Raw genomic sequence first — 26073 nt, 5'->3', positions numbered from 1 at the left:
GGAACTCTCTGTAAGACCTTGACGATAAAATTGTGGAAAATGGAAGCTTTATTACATCTTTTTGAATAAATGAGAATGCCAGGGATAGGAAGTAGTGATGATGACTAGATTGCTTTTTGTTTTTCCTACACATGTAGACATCCGGACAGTCTTTGCTTAGTGAGATGTCTTTAGTGGAGCTCCACGAGAGACTGGCACTGCTAAAGGAAGCTCAAAGGAAGGAGGAAGAAGAGAAAAGAGAGAAGATTGTTAAGGAAAAGCAAGCCAAGCAACAGTTCATCCAGGATCAAATAGAAGAGATCGCTCTGCACAGAGCAGCAATGAGGGAGGCTGCTGTCATCAGGTAAATATCTCTTGGTCAAATACATGTAAGTAAAGAGAACCTCTCCACAAAACCAAAAAGCTGTCAATACCTACATAAACCTAAGTTGCTAAGCTTTCCTATGTGATTCAAAGTTTAGAAACCAGTCTGATCCCAGAACCCAATGATAAATATGAAACAGAATGGAGGCACAATGTCATGAAAGTAATAATAAAAATTAGTAACAACAAAAATAACAATAGCAATTTTAAACATATAAGAAAACCAAATAGGACATTATTTAATGAGTTCTGGACAATCACAAACTGAATTACTGATGCCAACACAATTTAATAAACCAATGCCACTTCTGGCAAACAACTAAAAAAATAAAACTGTAGTGCTTCACAAAGGATGAAGTTGAACAATCTGAAAACAAAGAAGGAGCTTGAGATAAAAGCACACAAAGTTGTAAACGAACCAGTGCCAAACCAGTAAGCCAGAATTATTAAATGCCTAAACCAAAATGATAAAAAAAAATCATTGTCAGAAATCAAGTGTGCATAAAAGCCTTGCCATAAAAAATCACCGGCAAACAAACGTACTAGTCTTCTTAAGAATATCCAGATTCTGGTGTCAGCACCAAGGATGTAGCAACTGCAGTATTTTATTTAATAATAGTTGCAACCAAGGAGAGGAATTCTGGTAGCGGCTTCACTCCTGCAAAATCAGAACAATGTGAAAAATTTGGGAGTAGGGTAAAGTTACAAATACAAAATAAAACATAAACGGGATATTCATATGGGAGTTGGAGAAAATAAGAAGCTCAAAGAAAAATGAAAATGGATGAAGCTCAGCTGCAATCCTAGCACAACTGTACTGACCATCTGGCTGGGTACATTCCTGCTCTGCGCAGCAAGTCAGTGAGTGGACTGTGATGAGTACACAGTGTCAGCTTCAGGCCAGATAGGTAGCTTACCCGCCTCTTTGTAGCCAAGACACATCCCAAAACCTTCTTCACCTGTGTGAAATATTGTATTTGGTGCTATTATACGTGATGTAAATGACAATAGTTTCTTTTGACTGTCTTTGTGAGCATCTCACTCACACCATGGTCCAGTGCATGGGATAGCCTCCAGCAATCCCTACAAAACTGTTCAGGACAAAGTGGTTTAGAAAATGTCTGACTGACTGATTTGATATGGAAGATAAATATATAGAATTGTATTGATTGAATTCTTAGTTATGAGTCTTGTTCTTTGTAATATGATTAATAAAATTAATAAGATTACAGTTCAGTCAGAATTGAGCAGCTGGGTGCAAAATTGTAATACATACCAGAAGTAACATCCTCTCATTTTCAGAAGTAGGTGATATTAAAAGCAGGGACCTGAATTGATTCCTGGTAGGGTTGCAGGTGTTTTTCATTCATATAAATTATCTTGTTCAGAATGTAACTAACTCAGAATATTTGCTGAAGACAGCAAACTAGGGGAATTGGCAGATAACCTGGAATCAGTCAAATCATTATAGGAGGATCTGGAAATAACTCAGACTTATGGAGATGTGTGGAAAATAAAATTTGATGTAATCAATAGATATATTGGATATTATTAATGGAGGGTCTGAAACGTGAAAGTAGTTTTTATGCGAGGGATCTGGAAGTTGTTAAGGACTTTTCACTGTCCATAAGCAGGATAGATAGATAGATAGATAGATAGATAGATAGATAGATAGATAGATAGATAGATAGATAGATAGATAGATAGATAGATAGATAGATAGATAGATAGATAGATAGATAGATAGATAGATAGATAGATAGATAGATAGATAGATAGATAGTATTGTTTAGTGATCTGTATGGATATGTGTGCACACTGCGGCACTGACAGGTGGAAAATTGAGAATATTGTCCTATATCCTGGGCCGCTAAATTCCAAGGATTGTTTGTCTATAAAATCAGTGTTTAAGTGATTTGATGTCAAATGAAGGCCCTCAGTAGGATATACTGTACTGTGCCAGTTTGGAAAATTAACCGACACCTTCTGAATTGTTTAATAAGGTATACAGAAGGACGGTTTAGGACACACCATTTTAGATAGATAGATAGATAGATAGATAGATAGATAGATAGATAGATAGATAGATAGATAGATAGATAGATAGATAGATAGATAGATAGATAGATAGATAGATAGATAGATAGATAGATAGATAGATAGATAGATAGATAGATACTTTATTAGATAGATAGATACTTTATTAATCCCAAGGGGAAATTCACATACTCCAGCAGCAGCATACCTGTAAAGATGATATTAAATTAAAGAGTGATAACAATGCAGGTATAACAGACAGACAATATCTTTGTATAATGTTAACGTTTACCCCCCAGGGTGGAATTGAAGAGTCACATAATGTGGGGGGGGAACGATCTGTCGCTGAAGCTGCTCCTCTGTCTGGAGATGATACTGTTTAGTGGATGCAGTGGATTCTCCATGATTGACAGGAGAGAAGCAATTAAGAAAGCTAATAGAATGTTACTTTGTACACTGAGTCAAGCACAAGCCATAGACAGTAATGCCAGAGCTATACAACACGCTAGCAAGGCCTCATCTAGAATAATATGTCAACATTACATCTTCGCAATAAAAACAATCATGCAGCAGCACAAAAAATGAGAGGAATTACTGGTTTAGTTCCCAGACTGTGGCATATAAGCCATAAGAGAAGACTTTTCATTTTAAGCAATCAAAGATTAAAAGTCGACATGACAGAAGTATCAGAAATGATTAAGGGAATTTACTTTGGTTACTGCTGTTACTTTAATATGAGTTCCTCAGCTAGAACATGGGGACCCAGGTGGAAGTTGTTTTTGAGCAAATTTTGCACAAATATTCTAAGTGTTTCTTCACACATAGAAAAATGTATAGGTTGCCAAACAGTGTAGTTGACATTAGGACTTTGAGGACCTTCAAAACTTGATAATTCTTTGAAATCAGCTAATAATGGATTGTTCTTGCCAAAATATTTATTATGTTGTTTTTATGCTCTGGGGCCTGTTGCCAAACTTCACAGCCCTCCATGAGCTATTCAGGGCTTCTGAATTGGGAAGCTGGTCCAAAAATGAATCCCAAGATCCATGTAAATGAACACCTATATATAAAAATGTCCAGAACAGGTGGATCCTGTGGCTTCAAACTGGAAGTGATGTCTGGGTTTTTCCAGGGGGTTCTCCTCCACTCTAGAGATTGAAACAGAAACTGGGTTAGTGGTCGTGCTTCACCTATACTCTTCCTCCCTGTATTTCCTTTCACCAAGACCTGTGAGACACCCGTGAAGCTGACGAGTTTGACAACCTACTAATTGTAGTTACATAAAGTTGACTTTTACTACAGCTCGCACATATGCTCTATAATAAATGAATAGTTTAGAAAAACTTTGTACAGCATCAAGTGAGCCCAAGAAAGGAGTTAAGACTAAAGACATGCGTAGGTGGAGGTCCTTCCCCATTGTGCTAATGTTGCAGTTTGCTGGTTCCTGCTGTGTAACAAAACTCGGCCTCCTTGAATTTACACTTGGAAATGTTTGTCATAACCTTTCTGTATTCTGTATAAATCCTTGTGACCAGGAAATAATTATATTTTGTCTTTGTTTTATCTGTAATTCATAGGGTGATTATTGTCACATGTACAGTGTACAGTGAAATTCTTACTTGCCATGTGCTAATGAACATACAACACGTCACCACTCTTGTACATTACCTCGAAACATCTATCTCCTTAGCCTGAAAACTCTCAGAGCACATTTGCTAGTAACATAACAAATATATTAGCAAATAAAACATGGCACACATAAGTGTAAAGTATTAAATTAGCACATCATACAGGTGATACTAGGCCGGTACACCTTTTAAGGTGTTGGTCAATAGTTTCTGAAAACAGCTTCTGTCTCTTGAACATAATTAAAACCACCTGGGTAGGAGCTCATAGTGATATGAATTTAGTAAGACCAGTGAGTTAAAACAGCACAACCCCAAATCTCAAGAAGATACCATTAATAAAGTGATATAGATAACTGTCCACGGCAAGTCCACACATAAACTGAAATTTCCTTATTACTCTACCATCACCACTTTCTAAGGGCACTATAAATCCTAAATTATGTTTTTACTCAAAAGACCTTCTATGATGAACAAAAAATTTGGACGGCATTTTCCCTCGCCCGGACGCGGGTCACCGGGGCCCCCCTCTGGAGCCAGGCCTGGAGGTGGGGCTCAATGGCAAGCTCCTGGTGGCCGGGTTTGCACCCATGGGGCTCGGCCAGGCACAGCCCAAAGAGGCAACGTGGGTCCCCCTTCCCATGGGCTCACCACCTATGGGAGGGGCCAAGGAGGTCGGGTGCAGTGTGAGTTGGGTGGTGGCTGAAGGCGGGGACCTTGGTGGTCCGATCCTCAGCTACAGAAGCTGGCTCTTGGGATGTGGAATGTCACCTCTCTGAAGGGGAAGGAGCCTGAGCTAGTGCGCAAGGTTGTGAGGTTCCGGCTAGATATAGTCGGGCTCACCTCGACGCACAGCTTGGACTCTGGAACCATTCTCCTTGAGAGGGGCTGGACTCTCTACCACTCTGGAGTTGCCCCCAGTGAGAGGCTCCGAGCAGGTGTGGGCATACTTATTGCCCCCCGACTTGGAGCCTGTACATTGGGGTTTACCCGGGTGGACGAGAGGGTAGCCTCCCTCCGCCTTCGGGTGGGGGGACGGGTCCTAACTGTTGTTTGTGTGTATGCACCGAACAGCAGTTCAGAGTACCCACCCTTTTTGGAGTCCCTGGAGGGGGTGCTAGAGGGCATACCTTCTGGGGACTCCCTTGTACTGCTGGGAGACTTCAATGCTCATGTGGGCAATGACAGTGAGACCTGGAAGGGCGTGATTGGGAAGAATGCCCCCCCCGATCTGAACCCGAGTGGTGTTTTGTTATTGGACTTCTGTGCTCGTCACGGATTGTCCATAATGAACACCATGTTCAAGCATAAGGGTGTTCATATGTGCACTTGGCACCAGGACACCCTAGGCCTCAGTTCGATGATCGACTTTGTGGTCGTGTCATCGGACTTGCGGCCACATGTCTTGGACACTCGTGTGAAGAGAGGGGTGGAGCTGTCAACTGATCACCACCTGGTGGTGAGTTGGCTTCAATGGTGGGGGAGGATGCCGGTCAGGCCTGGTAGGCCCAAACGTGTTGTGAGGGTCTGCTGGGAACGTCTGGCAGAGCCCCCTGTCAGAAGTAGCTTCAACTCCCACCTCCAGCAGAATTTCGACCACGTCCCGAGGCAGGTGGGGGACATCGAGTCCGAATGGGCCATGTTCCCTGCCTCTATTGTTGAGGCGGTTGACCGGAGCTGTGGCCGTAAGGTGGTCGGTGCCTGTCATGGTGGTAATCCCCGAACCCGTTGGTGGACACCGGCGGTGAGGGATGCTGTCAAGCTGAAGAAGGAGTCCTACCAGTCCCTTTTGTCCTGTGGGACTCTGGAGGCAGCTGATAGGTACCGGCAGGCCAAGCGGAATGCGGCTTTGGTGTTTGCTGAGGCAAAAACAGTTTGGGGAGGCCATGGAGAACGACTTTCGGACGGCTTCGAGGAGATTCTGGTCCACCATCTGGCGTCTCAGAAGGCGGAAGCAGTGCAGTGTCAACACTGTATATGGTGGGGATGGTGCGCTGTTGACCTCGACTCGGAACGTTGTGGGTCGGTGGGGGGAATACTTCAAAGACCTCCTCAATCCCACTAAGATGCCTTCCAATGAGGAAGCAGAGACTGGGGACTTGGAGGTGGGCTCCCCCATCTCTGGGACTGAGGTCACTGAGGTGGTCAAAAAACTCCTTGGTGGCAGGGCCCCTGGGTTGGATGAGATACGGCCGGAGTTCCTCAAGGCTCTGGATGTTGTAGGGCTGTCTTGGTTGACACGTCTCTGCAACATCGCATGGACATCGGGGACAGTGCCTCTGGATTGGCAGACCGGGGTGGTGGTCCCCCTCTTTATGAAGGGGGACCGAAGGGTGTGTTCCAACTACAGAGAGATCACACTCCTCAGCCTCCCTGGAAAAGTCTATTCGGGGGTTCAGGAGAGGAGGGTCCGTCGGATAGTTAAACCTCGGATTCAGGAGGAACAGTGTGGTTTTCGTCCTGGCCGCGGAACAGTGGACCAGCTCCACACCCTTAGCAGAGTCCTGGAGGGTACATGGGAGTTCGCCCAACCAGTCTACATGTGTTTTGTGGACTTGGAAAAGGCGTTTGACCGTGTCCCTCGGGGAATCCTGTGGGGGGTGCTCCGGGAGTATGGAGTACCGGACACCCTGATAAGGGCTGTCCGGTCCCTGTACAACCTGTGTCAGAGCTTGGTCCGCATTGCCGGCAGTAAGTCGAACCCGTTTTCAGTGAGAGTTGGACTCCGCCAGGGCTGCCCTTTGTCACCAATTCTGTTCATAACTTTTATGGACAGAATTTCTAGGCGCAGCCAGGGTGTTGAGGGGGTCCGGTTTGGTGGACTCAGGATTGGGTCACTGCTTTTTGCAGATGATGTTGTCCTGTTTGCTTCATCAAGCCGTGATCTTCAGCTCTCTCTGGATCGGTTCGCAGCTGAGTGTGAAGCGGCTGGGATGGGAATCAGCACCTCCAAATCCGAGACCATAGTCCTCAGATGGAAAAGGGTGGAGTGCCCTCTCAGGGTGGGGAGCGAGATCCTGCCTCAAGTGGAGGAGTTCAAGTATCTCAGGGTCTTGTTCACGAGTGAGGGAAGAATGGAATGTGAGATCGACAGGCGGATCGGTGCGGCGTCCACAGAGATGCGGGCTCTGCATCGGTCTGTCATGGTGAAAAAGGAGCTGAGCTGTAAGGCAAAGCTCTCAATTTACCAGTTGATCTATGTTCCTACCCTCACCTATGGTCATGAGCTATGGGTAGTGACCAAAAGAACGAGATCTTGAATACAAGCGGCTGAAACGAGTTTCCTCCGCAGGGTGTCTGGGCTCTCCCTTAAAGATAGGGTGAGAAGCTCAGTCATCCGGGAGGGGCTCAGAGTAGAGCCGCTGCTCCTCCGCATCGAGAGGAGTCAGATGAGGTGGCTCGGGCATCTGATCAGGATGCCTCCTGGACGCCTCCCTGGTGAGGTGTTCCGGACATGTCCAACCGGGAGGAGGCCCCAGGGAAGACCCAGGACACGCTGGATGGACTATGTCTCCCGGCTGGCCTGGGAATGCCTTGGGATTCTCCCGGAAGAGCTAGAAGAAGTGGCCGGAGAGAGGGAAGTCTAGGCCAGGGGTGGGCAGATTCAGTCCTGGAGGGCCGCAGTGGCTGCAGGTTTTTGCTCCAACCCAATTGCTTAATAAGAAACCCTATTGCTCAAGTAACACTTCAGCTTCACTTTAGTTGTCTCGCTCGTTAAGATTTTGAACCCTTATTGATTATTTTAGTCTTAAACAGCTGTATTCTTGGTTTTTGATTGCTCCTAATTAGCAATACCACGCAAATGACAAAAGAGACCAGCATTTCTCCATTTAGCTTGTTTTCATTTACACCTGTGTGTATTTATCACGCACTATTTGGTTTAATTAAATACTTGGAAGGAAAGTGAAGAGAAAAAAGTGAAGCACTGATAATTACTCATCTGTTTTAGACTTCAAATCATTTGGATGATATCCTTAGAAAGGAAAATAAATCTAGGATATGAGAATGACCTGACATGGCAGAGTTAAAGCACTAGCAAGTCATGCAATTAAATAATTGACAAGGATTGATTTTTAATTAAGCAACTGGGTTGGAACAAAAACCTGCAACCACTGTGGCCCTCCAGGACTGAATCTGCCCACCCCTGGTCTAGGCATCTCTGCTCAAGCTGCTGCCCCCGCAACCCTACCGCGGATAAGCGGAAGAGGATGGATGGATGGATTATGTTTTTACAGTAGATTTTATTATCCGTAGAAACTGCAGCTCTTGTAACAAACAGCAGGTGGTGCACTTCCTGCTGATGTGGTGCCAGTTACACTGAAGTCCTATCCTCTCCACTTCCATGTGGCTTGAGGTTTAATAAAAACTGATTTAAAATTAATGTTTTGGAGAAACACAAGTAGAAGTAGTTGTAGTTTGAAATCTTAAAAATGAATCACCTAAATCAATCAGTCATGACGTCAGCATGGTGGCACAGACAAGAAGGGGTATTGTTTGGACACCATTTGACTCTCACCCAACTGAGGCCTACATCCATCCATCCATTTTCCAACCCGCTGAATCCGAACACAGGGTCACGGGGGTCTGCTGGAGCCAATCCCAGCCAACACAGGGCACAAGGCAGGAACCAATCCCGGGCAGGGTGCCAACCCACCACAGTGAGGCCTACATGCTTTCCCTAATTGTTCATGGATATCTACTGAGCATTAATTTCCCCCTCAGGTAGCTGAACTAGGTTAAGTATAATTCTAAGACCAAATGTGTGTAAGCAGGAGTGTGTTTGAGTATGAATGTGGAGGCCTTGGGTCTCATAAACTACTTGCTAGAAAAGAAAGCTCAGAAGATAGAAGGTTGGTTATTTCATAAGTCTACAGAAGAAATAAGACTTCTTCTTTTTCTTCTTCTTTCAGCTGCTCCTGTTAGGAGTCGCCACAGAGGATCATCTTTTTCCATATCTTCCTGTCTTCTGCATCTTTCTCTGTTACACCCATCACCTGCATGTGCTCTCTCACCACATCCATAAACCTTTTCCCCCTTTTCCTCTTGCCTGGCAGCTCAATCCTTAGCATCCTTTTTCCAATAAACCCAGCATCTCTGCTATATACAGTACATGACCAAACCAATGCAATGTCACCTCTCTGATTTTGTCTCCGTCCAACCTGAAGCTGACCCTCTAATGAAGACATATTATAATGAAAGAATTCAGTCTGATTTGGAGTGCATACAATACACTCAATGTTAGCTATATTACTATTAAGTTCATGCACTCCACTATGGCACCTTCATTTGTCCACATATTTTTTGAATCTGCGTAATTCAGAACTTAGCTCTGTCATATCAGTTGCAAGGCAGGAACCAACTTTGGACAGGTCACCAGTCTGTCACAGGACACACTCACATGCACCCCACCAGATCATAACCAGCTAACCTGGAGACCCCAGTTATCTGAATACACAAATCTTTGTGTGAGGAATACACAGTGAAAAACTCACATGAACATAGAGAGATCGTGCAAATTCCACACAGGCAATAACTGAGCATGGTAAGTGAATCCTGAAGGTGAGAAGCAGAAGCACTAACCATTGTGCCACTATACCCCCTATCCTACAGCTTGGCAACAGATGTTTAAGTTAAACAAGGCCAGAAAACATTTTGTCATGTATGTTATGCAACGTGACTTGATGTGAATTGACACACTTGTCTGCTTGACTCAGCTTATTCATTTGTTTGACTCTAGTTTTATTTAATAATGCATATATTCTTTGTGACAAGATAGTAGCTGACTTTTTCCCCACAACACAGGATGTAAAGGTAGGTGCATACAGTATATGCTATATGTACATATTTATATATTGACAGTCCAATTGCTTATCACTTGATGAAACAGTGCATTTTTTAAGCCCATGAAAGTGTGATCCAGCCATCCATCCATCCATTTTCCAAACCTGCTTATCTAGAGGAGGGTTGCATGGAAGCTGGAACCTATTCCAGCAAGCACTGAGCGAAAGGCAGTAGCGACACCTGGACAGGGCACCGGTCTATTGCAGGATGTAAAAATATTATACTGAGCAAAATAGCTAAATGCTTTACACCTTAGAATTAAAGTTGTTTCCAATAAATGTAGTTGAGCCTTATGGTCGAGTGAGTCCGGATTGCCCTGATAACAAAACAAGTAGCACTTAATGGCACAAACAAACGAAATATACTAGGCTGTAGTATAGCATGAGACACATTATAGCACCCATTGGAACAATTTAAGTAAGAACTTTACGGACTTTCTAGGACTTCAGGGACTTTAACAACTCAACATGATGTTGTTTTAGAAGAATTAAGTGGATAAGACTGGCAAGCTCTGTTGGGCTGAACTGTCTAGATTTTTCTAATGTTCTAAAAAAAAGCAAATCTGCAGCCCCTCATTACCTAAAATAAACAAAAAGTCTTAAATTGCTAAGTTAAGAAAAAACTATTTGTGATCTATGATACCTTTGAAGCAGCTGCCAGTCAGTGGCTATAATTTTTAGGACAGTGTTTTTGGCATGTTAGAGGGATCGATCATTTGGCTTCCTGAGTTACAAAGCTAGCACTACACCATTTTCACTTGTCAAACATATTCAAATTAATAATACTTTATCAAAAAATGACTTATATTCAAATTAATAATACTTTATCAAAAAATGACTTAAATTGAAAGGTTAAATTAAAACGTTGATGCCTTTATAAAGACTGCAGTGTGTTACACTGACAGTATGAGATACCGGATAACTGATGTAGAGCATATTTAACATTTTTTCATACTTCTATTTCTTGGTTGTCAAATTTGAAACTGCTTCAATTAATTTATATCAAGATATTTCAAAATGTTCCCTACTTCATTTTACTTTAAGTGTTCATCCTAATATTACAGTCACTATGCACTGCATAATTAAAATGTAATATTTCCGAGCACATGCCTCTATTGGAAGCTGTTTTTATTAACAATTTAATATTGCAGTGTGACTGCTGGGAGCCGCCAACTCAGACTGCTCACAATTTATTAATAATAAGTTGAACTCCTATTGTTATGCCTGGCAAGAAAAAACTTTGATTAAAGGATTGGAAGATTAATCTAAAATTAAGACAACAAACCAAATCTGCCAGTCAAAGGTCAGAATTGAGAGGTCAGAAATATAGTGAGCAACCAAAGTCAGAAAACAAAACAAAACTGAAACAAACCTAACACTTGAAGAGTTTTATCTGCCTGAATCTAATCTCAACAGGCATGACAGCACTGGAAATTATAGCTACATCACTAGTGTTGATCAGCGAAATTTGCCCAAGCATTTTTTCGCAGGGAATCAACTTTTTGACAGTTTTTTTCCTGGAAATTTGCACTTTGGTCAGCTTAGACAAACATTTTTCCCCAACTCTCTTTGACGTTTTACGTTGCCAGCCTGGTGTCACAGAGCTGAAGCAGTCGTGCACAGAATTTTTATGCTGGCCTACTGTAAGATCATTGTGGAGCTGGTCTGGGCATGTGGAATGTCACCACCCGATCAGTACTCCAGCCTGAATGCATTTAAAAAAAAACAGTAGTTTCATTTGAGGGGTATGTTAGCTGACCATAATAAGAATATTACGAGTACTGCCACTGGACATGACATTGATTTGTTTTATTTTTTTTTACTTATTGCTAGTTTGTGGCCATTTGTTGTATTTTCTGTGTTGAAGTGAACTCTACAGGCTTTGCTCATCACTGTACACCACATATATGACCTGTTACTTACGTCTCATAAATAATAAATGCAACAAAATAAAATTGATTAATAGTATTCTTAAACAAGATCCTAAATGTAAAAATCTGATAAAATGTGTACTATGTGTACCATGAACATGTACTATGACAAAAAAAGTCTGACTCGACTCTACTCTGCAGAATGTGAAGAAAAAATTAATTTAAATCACCAATAATCTTAAACGCTGTATTATAACAGCTATGAAGAAAACTGAAATAATTTTTGCATTTTCATTTATTCTTGTAACACTTGTGGCAGGGCATGGGAAAAATGGGCTGTGACAACTAAAGAATAGTTGGAACCCAAACCAGGCCATCCCTTTTAATTTCATTTTTCTTCCTTTTTTAACTAAAAGTTAACTCCTGCTGGTGACAAAACAAAGTGGCCTCAAGGGCAGCCAAATAACACAAATAATAAGGCTCTGTATAGCTGATTCTGTAACACAAACAGTCTCTCGGCAAGCTCTGGTTCGATGAGGTCTCGGTCTTAAAAGACACCTTATCCCAGGAACTTATCTCAGTAGTACCAGAAGGGGCGGAGCTAATCGCCCTCACTGGGCAGCTTCTCAGAGCTGCAAGTAGAGAAAGAGAAGACACAGTTAGCGAAGGGTGCCCCCTCTCACCCTAGCGGGTTATAACATAACTTGAATGAGCCAACAAGGAGATCCTCTGGCACGCATGAGTGACACACTGTACAACTAATTGTTTCTGACATTTTCTAGTTGTATTATTAATACCTCCGGCACACTGTGTCAATGTATTCTTCCCTACTCTATTCTTTATGTTTTTAAACAACCTGTGCTGCCTTCCCACTATGGCACCTGGTCCACTGCCCACATGCCGCTTGAGGATTAGTTGTGTTCTATTTTTTTGTGTTGTATTTGCTCTCATTGCTCACCCAAAAATCCCCGGAAGTGGGTCTCTCTCTGAATTGCCCTTCCCAATATTTCTTACATTTTTGTTCATGTGTTAGGGAGTTTATTTTTTTTTTCTTGTGTGATTTTGGGCTATACAAGAAATAAATTGTTGTTCTTCTTGTTTTATGTAGTAAGTCACACTTGGACACTGATCATCTACTTTGCAGGGCTTCCTCTAAAAAGTGAAAGGAAACAAAACTATGGAAAGTAAACGCTGTACTCAAGACAATTTTCCTTTTCTTTATGTGACTCTCCATATGAACAGGCATAGGACTTGGAGTTATCACATGGCATTCTTCATCCATTATTGCCCAAACACTATATAGCTACTTTTCACAGAAGCAGAGATGATGAACAATTTATTAATTGACTGATCGCTTAATTGACTGATTGACTGATTTGTTTGCATTATTAGGCGAGAGGAAAAGAAAGCCAAGTCAGAAAAATTGCCATTTAAGGATGAAAGTATACTGGAACTCCAGAAGAAAATAGAGGAGAAACGACAAGAGCGTCAAAGATTAAGTGAAAGCCAAAGAATTAAACCAGATAAGAGACCACCACTAACAAACTGGAATTTAAGTCAGGTATGGTGTAAAAGCAAGTTTTTGACATTCAAAATTTGCCATAATAACACTCCTTGAGCACTATTATAGCCCAATGCAAAATTTCAGTGTTAGGGTCTGGTGACTAACACAAGTGTGAATAATACTAATTCAATATTGCATACTGAGTTAATGCATGCCAACTAATAATTTATATTTGACTAAATTTCACTATTTGATTGCTTAGACATTGCAAAGATGTTTTTTTAGTTTAAAGAAAGAAAAGTGTTACCTATTATTATTGGTATTTTCCATAACAGTTTTATGGGATTTCCTGAAGTGTTTTGAGTAAAGTATACATCTGTTTTGCAATTTTACTGTATTACTTGGAAGAATTGAAATCAAACGTGTTTTTCTAGACGGGTTCCTCAGTGAGTTGAATAATTTTAAATGTTATGCTGTGATATTTTGTATGATTATTGGCACTGCCCTTCTGAAATGCTAGCATTATCCATTACTATGGCAATCTTCCCAGAATGCTGTGGGAATGTATGTCACATACAGCATCAGAGCGACGGTATAACAATGCATGCATTTCCAAGGTGTCTGCGATTAGGATAAAAACAGTGTTGGTGTGTAATTTTTGCTGCAAAACTTTCACCTGGGTAACAAACATGCTTAAGGTCTTTGATTTTTGATCAGCATTTTGAACTTGACAACAGGTCAATTAGACTTGCTAGCCTGATTTTTAGCTACATCTCATCTGCTGATCCTTTTCACCATCTCCTTCCAAGTCAGTACAGTACCAGACTTGCAAAGGACAGGAGAGGAAGAGCCCAGTATCAGCCGTTGAGGGAAGAAGGGCGTAGTCAGGGATCTGGTAGAACTTATGTGTGCTGTGAGAGTCCCAGCAAACCTTTTATTGGAAGGCTGAGGACATTTGTGCAGTCATTTCTTCATTATATTTTATCATTATGTTTATTTATTTTCACGCCACTATTTTTTTCCCAGTAGGCACAGCAATTTTTTTTTTAACAGCAGGCATGATATTATTGGTAATACATTCCCGTTTCTACCATGTGATGCCCAGCAGTGGCGCGTAATGACTTCACTACTCCATCCAAGATTTTAGATTATGACAACAAAAGTCTTGCTTCAGTAGCTACTTTCTTTTTTATCCAGACAGACAGAACCCCGCACATTGTTTTTTCACTTTGATTTTTGGTTAATGCTTTGGGTTTTGGTGTTCTAATAATTTTATGTTTTCCTCTTTTTAACCTCTGCCTTTGCATCTCAAGATTCTGTCCTTCTTACCTTTACCATCATGACAAGATGGCGTATAGGATGCAGCACATGGCTGCTGTTGTGATTTTTGTGTGTATTAAATGTTATTTTATTTTATCCTTGCCACTGCCATTTTGTGTCAAGAAAGCCATCATTTTGTGCTTGCAAATGCATTATGCTGCTTGGTTTTGAATACACGTCATGTTGCAAAACTGTGTTACAGTGATGTAATCACATATTCATTATAAAACTGTCAGCACATGTGAACAAGTGTTTTTAAAACAGAAAAAACTTTCCTGACAATCATTGTTTTTGCAAATGTTTCATTGTGAAGTGTCTTTCTTTTGTGGAATACATCTTCCTATTTTATTTTGTAAAGTATTGTGAACAAATTATAAAGAGACACAAAAGAAAAGGTTGATGTCCTGGGCGGCACCCAACCTAATGAGAAGAATGAGAAGAAAGCACGTGACATATAGTTGGCTTACCAGATGTAAGAGGAGTAACACCAGATTAGTACTCCAACAGAAAAACGCCTACCCATTAAATAAGATGAAAACCACTCCAAAGCAGACCCTGAAATGCCTACACAAGAACTAAGGCTGTTTATAAGAATGTTGTGGTTCATAGTGTCGAAAGAAGCACTGAGGTCAAGAAGTATAAGTACTGAATACTCCCCAGCTTCTGTAGCCATCAAAAGATCATTTGAGACTTTAAGAAGCTCTGTTTCTGTAGAATAATAGCTTGGCTGAAATGTATGCTTTCCAGCAGAACATCAACCACCTAATCTAAAAGTTTAGATAAGAAAGGAAATTTAGAAATAGGCTTGTAGTTTTTAAATAACGAAGGGTCAAGATTACCCTTATTCAACAGAGGCTTGACGACAGCTTGCATACAAGAGCTAGGAACACAACCAGATGAAAGGCTGCTATGTATGATGGACACCAGACTGGGGCCAGATGAAAAACACCCAAAAATAAAGACATTGGTAACCTATCTAACATATAAGGGGATGGATTCAGTTTTCGTAAGGAGAGAGGATAGGTCTTCAATGTAAACTTGGAGAGAATGAATTCAAATTACAAGAATTTGTTTGAATGGTAAGCCCCTCTTCAACTGCATCAGACACACGTTATTCCCAGGACTCCCTCATAATCTGAGTCTCCATGTGTTGCCCAACCTGACACCCCAGCTGTCTACCCAAATCTTCAAAAAGCGATTAAAGGCTCATGTATCAAGTCTGTCATTTTAATCATCTGTCCTTTTTTCATTCACAGGAAACAGAAACAGTTGCTCTAACTTGCCTAGTTTTTCTGTCTGCCTTTTACTTTGAGTTCATGTCATTTTACTATTGGCATTATGTTCGTATGATCCCTAGTGGATATGGCTTTGGAAAGTGTGCATCTTTCATCTTAACACTTGATATAATAAGCCATCTGTCCTATAGATCTTTTCTTCCTCATATTTCATTCTAGCAGGGAACAACCCTAGGGGTCCACATTAACTTGGTCCCTCTTTGTGCAGTTTTTGCACATTTTTCAAGTGTCTTATTGAGATTTTTCTCCAGGTATGCTGATTTGCCTTTTAATATCTCAGATACATGCAGGTCAGGTTAGTTGACAACAACATTTTTTCTGTATAAGTGAGTGTGCCATGGATGACGAATAAAACTTTTACATAGTCAAGTTCTTCCTACCTATCAACATAGTCTTCACCCGCCCAAATAAACACACTTCTCTCTTTCTCCCACTGCCAAACTTCCTCTCTCCTAAGCGAGGTTCTACCTCCTTTCCTGTCCCGACTCCAAGTTCCCCTGAGTAAGTAGAGACGGTTACAGTTAGAGCCTGACCTGGGAGCACTTCAACTCTCACAGAGACATAACTCAGAAGCACATCCAGGTCAGCTGCATCAGGTCACTGAAATACTGAGATTGCTTCTGGAATTGCCATCTAGTGGCCCAAGAAGTCCTCTGCCAACAGACTACAACTCCCAGGAAACTCTGCAGGAGTCCATTCTGGGGAAGTCTTAAAGACATATTACCTACCACCCTGCAGGCCAGAGAAACATTTTGCTTCCAAGTGCCCTTCCATTTCTTTAGATTCCAGCCCTGGAAAGTTACAACCATACATCCGATATTGGTCTCCAGACATCATAAAATCTCTGTTCCTATTATAAGAGTTAATTCCTGCCTTACACCTGATGATGTCAGGATGGGGTCTGGTTTTTTGTAATCCTAAAATGGCATAATTGGGCTAAGAGAATTAATAGATGGATTTCCTAAGATAATAAATTGTTCTGTAGGTTCTTAAGTGAAAGGAAGAACTTAATGAAGCATTTATCACCAAATGATTTAGTTCAGCTCTTGTTTAAGATGTTGTTTATGTTCTACAAAAACTCTGCTCAATCTGAAGGCAAATGCAGCACACCAATAAACCTAAAAAGACAGAATGCTGGGAAGACTTCAGCAGCATGACAAGCTGCTCACTTAGAATTATTACATATAAAATTGATTTGGATTGCTGTTTGCGCCGGTTTCTATGGCTGTAGGAAATAAATAAATCCTAAAGTATTCTCACCATAAAGTAAAGTATTCAAAAATAAATTGAAATTTCATAAGGTATACTGTATGATCACCTTCACTTAAAACTTAAATCGTTATATTGTATAAAGCTGTTTTTTATTTTTTTGAATGGGTGACATTATTGGGATTAGTTTCATACTGCCTTTCTGACTTGATCCTCTACTTCTACTGCTTTGTTCTAGAATCTTCCTGAAGAGCAGAGTTGGCCGGACTTGGAGAAGAGTCTGAAGCGACAAGTTGAGCTATTGAAACATGGAATCTGATCCTGGAGACTGTTTATCATCAGCAGACTACTGTGGCTGTTAGAGTTCAATTAAATAAAGGCATAGAAAGTAGAAACGCACAGCGGACAGTCCATCAAGGATATGTGTGACATGCTTCCAAGCCACATTTATTTTGGAATAAATGTAATATATAATTAGAAATATGTATCATTTTGTAATCTGTTCCTTCTTGGCAGTTCTTGACTGCACCTCAATATAACTGGTTCAGTGAAACAAAATAAACACTGAAGTGAAAGAATTAAAGTAACCACTTCCTAAAATTCTTACCCTGTCCCACTAAAAGTCTGTCAAGTTGAGAAATGACCCAGAATGAAAAAGCCTTAACACTGTGAAATGTGAAAATAAGTGGGGAATATCTTCTGTCAGTCCAGTTCAGCAGGCTTTGTACTGACTATATAGTGTGGTGGCAGCTTTGTTAGAAGAAAAGGGCACGTATAAACTAGCTAAAGTCAATTACAGGACCATCGGGAATCCAAAAAGCAAGCACAGTGTGCAGAACGAAAACCATAATCAGGAGCAAAACAAGAGAGTCAAAAACCACGATATGTGTATAAACCGAGCCAAAATGTTAACTCAAAGACGTGGTCAAAACAGCAACAAAGATTTGTTAACCAGGGATCAAAATAATGCCAAAATAAATAATAATAATAATGTTAGAGACTTTTTAAGCTGAATCCACACAATCTTAGACAAACCATGAAGTGCATGATGCTGACCTTTTATACCAGCCCAGTAATGAAGTCACGCGTCACAAACTCCAAGATGTCCAGCAAAACAATTGTTTCGAAAGAGCATCAAGGAAAGATGTGATTTAAATATGATGATGTTAAAAATACATCAGATCAGTAGACAAATGTGACCACAGTATTCCTTGACCTGTCAAACCCTAAAAATAAAGTGTCAATTTTTTTGAGTCAAGGAAGATGTCTAAAAAATAAGGAGCAAAACGTCAAATCATGCCAAGTTTAGCTTCAGTAAGGCAGTTTGGAGACAGTGGCACTGACCAGAAAGCAGGAGACAGAGCTGGAGATAGCAGAGTTAAAGATGCTAAGATTTGCACTAGGTGTGGCGATGATGGATAGGATTAGAAATGAGGACATTAGAGGGTCAGCTCAAGTTGGACGGTTGGGAGACAAAGTCAGAGAGGCGAGATTGCGTTGGTTTGGACATGTACAGAGGAGAGAAGCTGGGTATATTGGGAGAAGGATGCTAAGGATAGAGCTGCCAGGGAAGAGGAAGGCCTAAGAGAAGGTTTATGGATGTGGTGAGAGAGGACATGCAGGTGATGGGTGTAACAGAGCAAGATGCAGAGGACAGAAAGATATGGAAGAAGATGATCCGTTGTGGCAACCCCTAACGGGAGCAGCCGAAAGAAGAAGAAAAAGAAGAAGGCTGTGACAGTCTTTTATTGTGGAATAGACTCTGTTCTTATTAATTTAGCACTTTCTTTGACCATCTATGTAGACTTACCAATAATGCACCTGATTCTTTTGCTCATGGCTTCAGTTAGTACGTTTTATTTATATATTATGGTATAGTAAAAAAGTGGATATGTAAATTAATTATTAAGTGTATTAAAAAGCAACCAGTATCATGTTTCATTAAGACATTTGAACATTAGAACAATCTAGATGAGAACAGGCCATTCAGCCCAACAAAGCTCACCAGTCCTACCCTCTTAACTTTTCCAACATAACATTGGGTCTAATTTTGAAAATCCCTGACGTCCCACTGTTTACCACACTACTTAGTAACACATTCCATGTGTCTGTGGTTCTCTGGGGTTGAGCAGCATCTTCTATGCCAGGCATGGGAGTACTTCCAGTGCCACATGATTACACCCTGAAAGCACTTCTAGATCAGGCAGAACCTCTTTAAAATGTGCAAGTCCTCTACCCTCAGCTTCCTCTGGCAACATCTACGTACCCCAACAGGGCTGTTCATCAGGACTACAATTCCCAAGGTGCTGTGCGGGTGTACAAATGGGAGCTCTACCTGAAGGGTGCTGCCAGCTGGAATACTGGGGGAGGATCCAATAGCAGTAGCCTCAGGGTGACCCCACCTCTTGAGGCTACGCCCACAAAATAGTATAAAAATGCTTAAAGAAACAGTACATCAATCCTTCTTCCAACTCCATCAAGCTCCCTCGGCATGTCGCTTTATTCAGGAGGAAGTCACCAGTTCCTGGCTGTGTTTTGTTTCACAGACACACAGAGACACTTGTTCTTTACTTGAGGTGGATTATAAGGTTTTAAGACTCAAACCATAGAAATTTAAAGAAAACCACACAATCACATCTTTCCCAGAATTCCCATGTGAATGTGCTGGGGATTTTCTAAATTTATTACGGCTTTTTAGCTGCTTCAGGTCTCAAACTTTATGTACTTGATTCTGGGCAGTTTTCTTAACTACCTCAAAATCCAGTTTAGAAAGTAAACACTGGCCCCATATTTGCAGCTTCTAACATTGGGGTTAAATGTCTATACAGAGCTTAACATCACCCAACCACATAGTGCAATTCAACATCATGGGGATGCAGTGCCTATTGTCAAGAAACCAGACCACTCAGGCCCACTGGTGAAAGCTCGGCCTAAAAACTGTATTGAGCCAGACATGGACTGGAGACACTCAGAAAATGAACAACTGGAATCGGTCTGTGCGGATGCAGCTGACACTTTAGAACAGATGAAGGTCGAGTAGTGGACTGAACACGAGAATAGCCAATAGGCAATAGCACAGTTCTGGTCAAATTCAACTCGATAATCTCAACTTTTGAACTGTGAGGGTTCTGAAGTTCCCCTCTTAAGACCTGAACTACGCAGTTTTGTCATTGCTTGTTGTAAACAGCTTGATGTGTGTTTCACATGATGTGTGGGACTGGAGAAAAACTAAATGGCTCAGATATTATGCTTTGGAATGTTATTAGATTTTAAATCTTAGTGGTGCTGTTTAAATAAAAGTAAATGTGAAGACTGAGATATATGTAATTAGAAATAAGTAAATATTAGCTACACAAAGGCGTGTATATTTAAATTATATGTTTTATGGATTGTCTCTATACATAAAAATCCAACGTCTGTCTGTTTTTCACAAGAGAACTTCTTAACGGATTTAGATCAGGTTTTCTTCTATGATTTGTTTCAACATTCTGGTTGATTTTGCAACTTCTCTCATTGCGCTAAGAATCATAGTTCACTTGCAGTACCGATTTATTTGTGCGAATCCAAGAGAGGCACAGCAGGCCGAGGGGGCGGGAACCTCCTCACTCACATGCCAGCCTCGGGGCGTACCTTACATCCACTTAGCTAGAGAACGAGAGAACTTCTTAATGGATTTAGATCGTTTTTTTTTTTTCTAGAATTTGCTTGAACATCCTGGTTGATTTTGTGACTTTTCTCATCATGCTAACAACAATTAACACATTAACACATTAACATTAACACATGGATTACAAGTGACATCAAGGGCCTTTTGAACCAGAAGAAAAGGGCTTTTAAAGACGGTGATCAGCATGAGCTCAAGCGCGTGCAGAAGGAACTCCGAGTCCAGCTCAGGGTGGCGAAGGAGCAGTACAGGAGAAAGCTGGAGCAGAAGTTGCGGAATAACAGCATGAAGGAAGTGTGGGATGGGATGAAGATCATCACTGGCTGCAGCTCGAAGCGGGGTACCACCATCGAGAGAGACGTGAAGAGAGCAAACCAATATGAACAACTTCTTTAACAGGTTTGACCACCCTAACCCACTCTCACTCTCACCTCAGAGTACTGCACCCTCCACACATCCTTCTGCTGATACCAGCATAGGAAAGACATCCCCACCTATAATTACAACAGCGCAAGTGAGCAGAGAGCTGAGGAGACTTTGTGCCAGCAAAGCAGCGGGTCCAGATGGAGTATCGCCACGACTGCTGAAGGTCTGTGCATCGGAGCTGGAGGGTCCTCTACAGCGCATCTTCAACCTGAGCCTGGAACAGGGGAGAGTCCCGAGGCTTTGGAAAACATCTTGTATCACCCCAGTCCCAAAGGTATCACGTCCTAGTGAGCTGAATGACTTCCGGCCTGTTGCTCTGACATCACATGTGATGAAGACCATGGAGAGGCTGCTGCTTCACCACCTTAGGCCACAATGCGACTCTTTAATTCCACCCGGGGGTGTAAACGTTAACATTTAACATTATACAAAGTTATTGTCTGTTTTTCACCTGCATTATTATCATTCTTTAATTTTATATTATTTATTGTATCAGTATGCTGCTGCTGAAGAATGTGAATTTCCCATTGGGATTAATAAAGTATCTATCTATCTATCTATCTATCTATCTATCTATCTATCTATCTATCTATCTATCTATCATAGTTCGCTTGCAGGAGTGATATATTCACACTAATCCGAGAGACAGGCTGCAGGCCGAGGGGATTGGGGAGCGTGACGTCAAGAGTGGGGAGCCAGGCAGGGCCCTCCTCACTCACTTGCCAGCCTGTTCGAGTCTCTCTACCTCTCACCACGTTTTGGAGTGTACCTTGCCTCCACTTAGCTAGCGACTCACCATTACTTATATATTACTTATATACTGAATGTAATATTTTATTCTTATATTAACATTTTGGTGTCTTAATCAATACAATAAAATCTTTAAATGTTAATTTAATCTGAATTGTCTTATTTTCTGGTCTTAGGGGTTCTGGTGGGGAGGTGTCAACTTAGGGGTTTCATTGAAGGGCTAAGCAGGGTTAGGGATGATAACCCTAACCCTGTCTCTGTGAGACAATGGCCTGCAACAACTAACTAAACCTGTTAAAGTCTCGACACCAGGTGCTAGGACCAGAGATCTGGAACTGCAGGGTGAACCTGAAGGGCCCTAAGGTCACCATTGCCTCCATATCTCTCAATCCGTTAGCCTGGGAAAGAGAGATGGATAACCTGAGTATGCCTTCAGGCCTGGATGTAGACACTGCCTTGACAACATCAGATGAAAAGCATGAACCCATCCTGGACAGGGCAAAAGTCCATTGTAAGACCCACAGATGCACACCCACACACCCTGAAGGGTTATGAGACATATCTGGGCACATTAAGCAGCAGATCTAACCACTGCACCATCGTACCACCCAATTACAAAACCATGCACTCCTAAATGGGTAATAGAAAAGCATACATAACGATAGCTGATGAAGTCATAGCAGGTACGGCCAGCAGACGTGTAAGGAGCCGGTCTGGTGAGCAGTGGACAACCTACTTGTCATATTGAATGAAGGTCAAAAAAATGGTGTGACCTTGGAATTGGATTTTTCTTTTTGTTCTTTTGTCCCCTGTATATAGTTGCGTGATTTATAGCCTTTACACGTTCCTTCTCTGTCTGCATGCTTTCTCTAGCTAATTTAGTGTCTTCTGTCATGCTGCAAATGAACAGTTCAGCTTATGTGTGGATCTTAAATTGGCTAAGTATGTGTTAAGGGTCGCTTTAGCTGGACTGACATCCCATTTATGTTAACTTGTGGGATTGTCTGCAGCCCCCAACGAGCCAGAAATACAAAAGGTGAGACCAATAGATGGCTCAGTGTGACACAAATTAATCTTTCACAAAACCTGCTGGGGAGCCTCAATAACATCTTAGGACAGAATAAACCATTTTACAAATAAGGGGTGAATTTATGAAACATTGACAGATAGAAGAAGCTAAGCTTATTGGATGTGCAAAATCAACACAATTACCGGTAAGCTAAACTTTGACAACTTTAGTACAAAGACAACAAATAAAACATTAACCCCAACTGTTAGCAAATTAATTAACTTGGGGATCCCCCTGAACACTGGATCTGTTCCAGAAGCCCAATGTAAAAGCTGTAGCTACTTGGGAGATCGTCATAGTTATTCTGTGAGGGGACACAGCTCAAGGGATTCTCAGTGCAGAGTTTATGACACCAGAGTGGAGCGAAAAAACTATGCTTGACCAAACTGTGAGGTAGGTGGAGGAACAGAAATTTGAAAAATTATATTATTTTGTTTGCATTTTTATAAAAGTATTGTTTAGTGATCTGTATGGATATGTGTGCACACTGCGGCACTGACAGGTGGAAAATTGAGAATATTGTCCTATATCCTGGGCCGCTAAAGTCCAAGGATTGTTTGTCTATAAAATCAGTGTTTAAGTGATTTGATGTCAAATGAAGCCCCTCAGTAGGATATACTGTACTGTGCCAGTTTGGAAAATTAACCGACACCTTCTGAATTGTTTAATAAGGTATACAGAAGGATAGATAGATAGATAGATAGATAGATAGATAGATAGATAGATAGATAGATAGATAGATAGATAGATAGATAGATAGATAGATAGATAGATAGATAGATAGATAGATGATCTTTCACCAGTGATGCATACTGTCATGATTCACATAGTATTTCAAGTTCAGGGGCTGATCAAAAGTCTCCTACTGTTAATACAAAATTGGAAACACGCAGAGTGAAAAACCTTTGATAATTTATTGTTTGCTATCCTATTTGTGTGCTGCAAATAGAACTGCTTTTTATTTCCTGCTCTCCCCCTCTCTCTCTTTTTTTATATACAGTGTATAATGTATACACATACTCCTGCTGAGCAAATTATTAAGAACACCTGTTTATCCATGCTGTTATCTAATCAGCCAATCATGTGGCAGTTGCACAATGCTTAAAATCATGCAGTTGCAGGATAGGAGCTTCAGTTAGTGCTCACGTCAAACACCAGAATGGGGAGAAAATGTGACCTCTGTGATTTTTACCCTGACGTGATTGGTGGTGCTAGATGGGCTGGGTGAGTTTTTTTGTAATTGCTGATCTCCTGTGGTTTTCACACATGACAGTCTCTAGAGGTTATTTAGAATGCTGTGAGAATAAGAAAAATCTGGAGAGCATCAGTTCCGTGGATAGAAATGGCTTGTTGATGAGAGGTCAGAGGAGAATGATGAAACTGGTTTGATCTGACAGAACGTCTATGGCAACTCAGATAATCACTCTGTACAACAGTGGTGAGCAGAAAAGATTCTCAGAATTCACAATATGTCAAACCTTGAGGCAGATCAGCCACAACAGCAGAAGACCATGTCAGGTTCAACTCCTGTCAGACAAGAAAAGAACGGTACAGTGGGCACAGGCTCACCAAAAGTGGACAGTTGAAGCCTGCTGATGAATCTCAATTTATGATGAGGCGCTCATGAGATGGTGGTGTCCAAATTTGGTGCCAACAGTGTAAATCAATACACCCAACCTGCCTAGTGTCAATAGATCAGGCATATGAGAGTGGTGTAATGGTGTGGGGAATGTTTTTTGGCAGACTTTAGGCCCATTAACACTAATCAATCATCACTTGAATGCCACAACCTATTTGAGTATTGCTACTATCTATATGCATCCCTTCATGGCCACGATTTAGCCCTCTTCTAATGGCTACATCCAGCATGACAATGCACCATGTCACAAAGCAAAATTGGTTTAAAAAACATGACAATGAAATCAGTATAGTTCAGTGGTCTTCCCAGTTACTGGATCTGAATTCCATAGAAAACCTTTGGGATGTGGAAGAACAGGAGATTTACAGCATGAATCTGCAGTTGACAAATCTGCAGAAACTGCGTGCTATAATCATGTCAGCATGGACCAGAATTGCCGACACCTTGTGAAATCCATGCCATGAATCTGTTTGGGGGAAAAAAGTGGGGCCCTACCCACTATTAGTGTAGTATTCCTAAGGATTTGCTCAATGAGTATATGAAAATATTTACAAAGGTAAATCAAAAAGTAAAGGCAATTTGAAAATAACGTAGTAACCACAACAGTTAGAAGCTTATGCAATACAACACGTTCACGATGGCTTATGGGTAATTCCGACAGACAAAGCACTGCACTCTACCATTAGTCTAGTTGAGCCAAGGTCAAATGAACATGGATGCTTCACTGTGGAGTTGCACCATTGTTGAAAAATGCGCCATAGTGAGATTTCTTTGAGCAGAAGGAGGGAAATCTGCCAAAATTTGCTGAAAGATGTTGTGCAGATCATCAAGCTGTTTGAATACCCATGCTACACAAACTTTACCGTATACCAAGTCTTCATGCACTATGGCATGTGCACAGCCATAGCTGATATTCAAATGTGCAGCGACAGTGGACAACATATTCTGTCGGCCTTCTCTGATGAAGGCATCTGCCATACCGATGTGGGCTTGTGTGCGTGATGTTGATGGTCGACCAGAACAAGTGTCATCAGTTCCACTTGTTCTTCCTACTTTAACCTCCTTAGTGTTACATTTTTTCCTCAAATAAAAAACATGTAAAAAGCATTTTTCTACTGTGCAAAACACTAACAGTATAAAGTCAGAAGTGAAGAAAATATAATAATACAAATAATAATAATATGAACAGCACACTGCACATATGCAAGAAACGTGAGTGTCACTTTCGGATTCACTGACCGTTTCAATTTCACTGCCTGAAGACAGACTGACCTCGTCATCACTGCTGATGAGAAGCGTTTCTTACGAGACGCCATTATGAGGCCTGGAGAAGATGTGTCTACACCATTGCCCAGGTAATCCTCGGGGCTGACGCTTACGCCAGACACGCCTATACTGTTGCCCAAATAACACTCGGCACTAACACTGTTGGCACTTTTACAGCCCGAGTATTCGTTAGGT

At 41.3% G+C, this 26073-nt stretch overlaps 1 protein-coding gene across 1 annotated transcript in view; it reads left to right on the top strand.

Moving 5' to 3' along the window:
• The window catches only part of cfap99 (cilia and flagella associated protein 99), a 99008-nt gene extending 81463 nt beyond the window's left edge, over positions 1 to 17545 (top strand). Inside the window, exons 14-16 of the mRNA XM_028801632.2 lie at positions 138 to 343; positions 13129 to 13297; positions 17303 to 17545. Coding sequence (XP_028657465.2) covers positions 138 to 343; positions 13129 to 13297; positions 17303 to 17383 — 456 coding nt within the window. The 3' untranslated portion in view covers positions 17384 to 17545. The remainder of the gene's footprint in view (positions 1 to 137; positions 344 to 13128; positions 13298 to 17302) is intronic.
• Positions 17546 to 26073: the final 8528 nt, after the last annotated feature.

Source organism: Erpetoichthys calabaricus, chromosome 5 (assembly GCF_900747795.2).
Source record: "Erpetoichthys calabaricus chromosome 5, fErpCal1.3, whole genome shotgun sequence".
Taxonomy (NCBI): domain Eukaryota; kingdom Metazoa; phylum Chordata; class Cladistia; order Polypteriformes; family Polypteridae; genus Erpetoichthys; species Erpetoichthys calabaricus.
The sequence above is the reverse complement of the archived record's forward strand: the minus strand, read 5'-3'. Positions and strand labels throughout refer to the sequence as shown.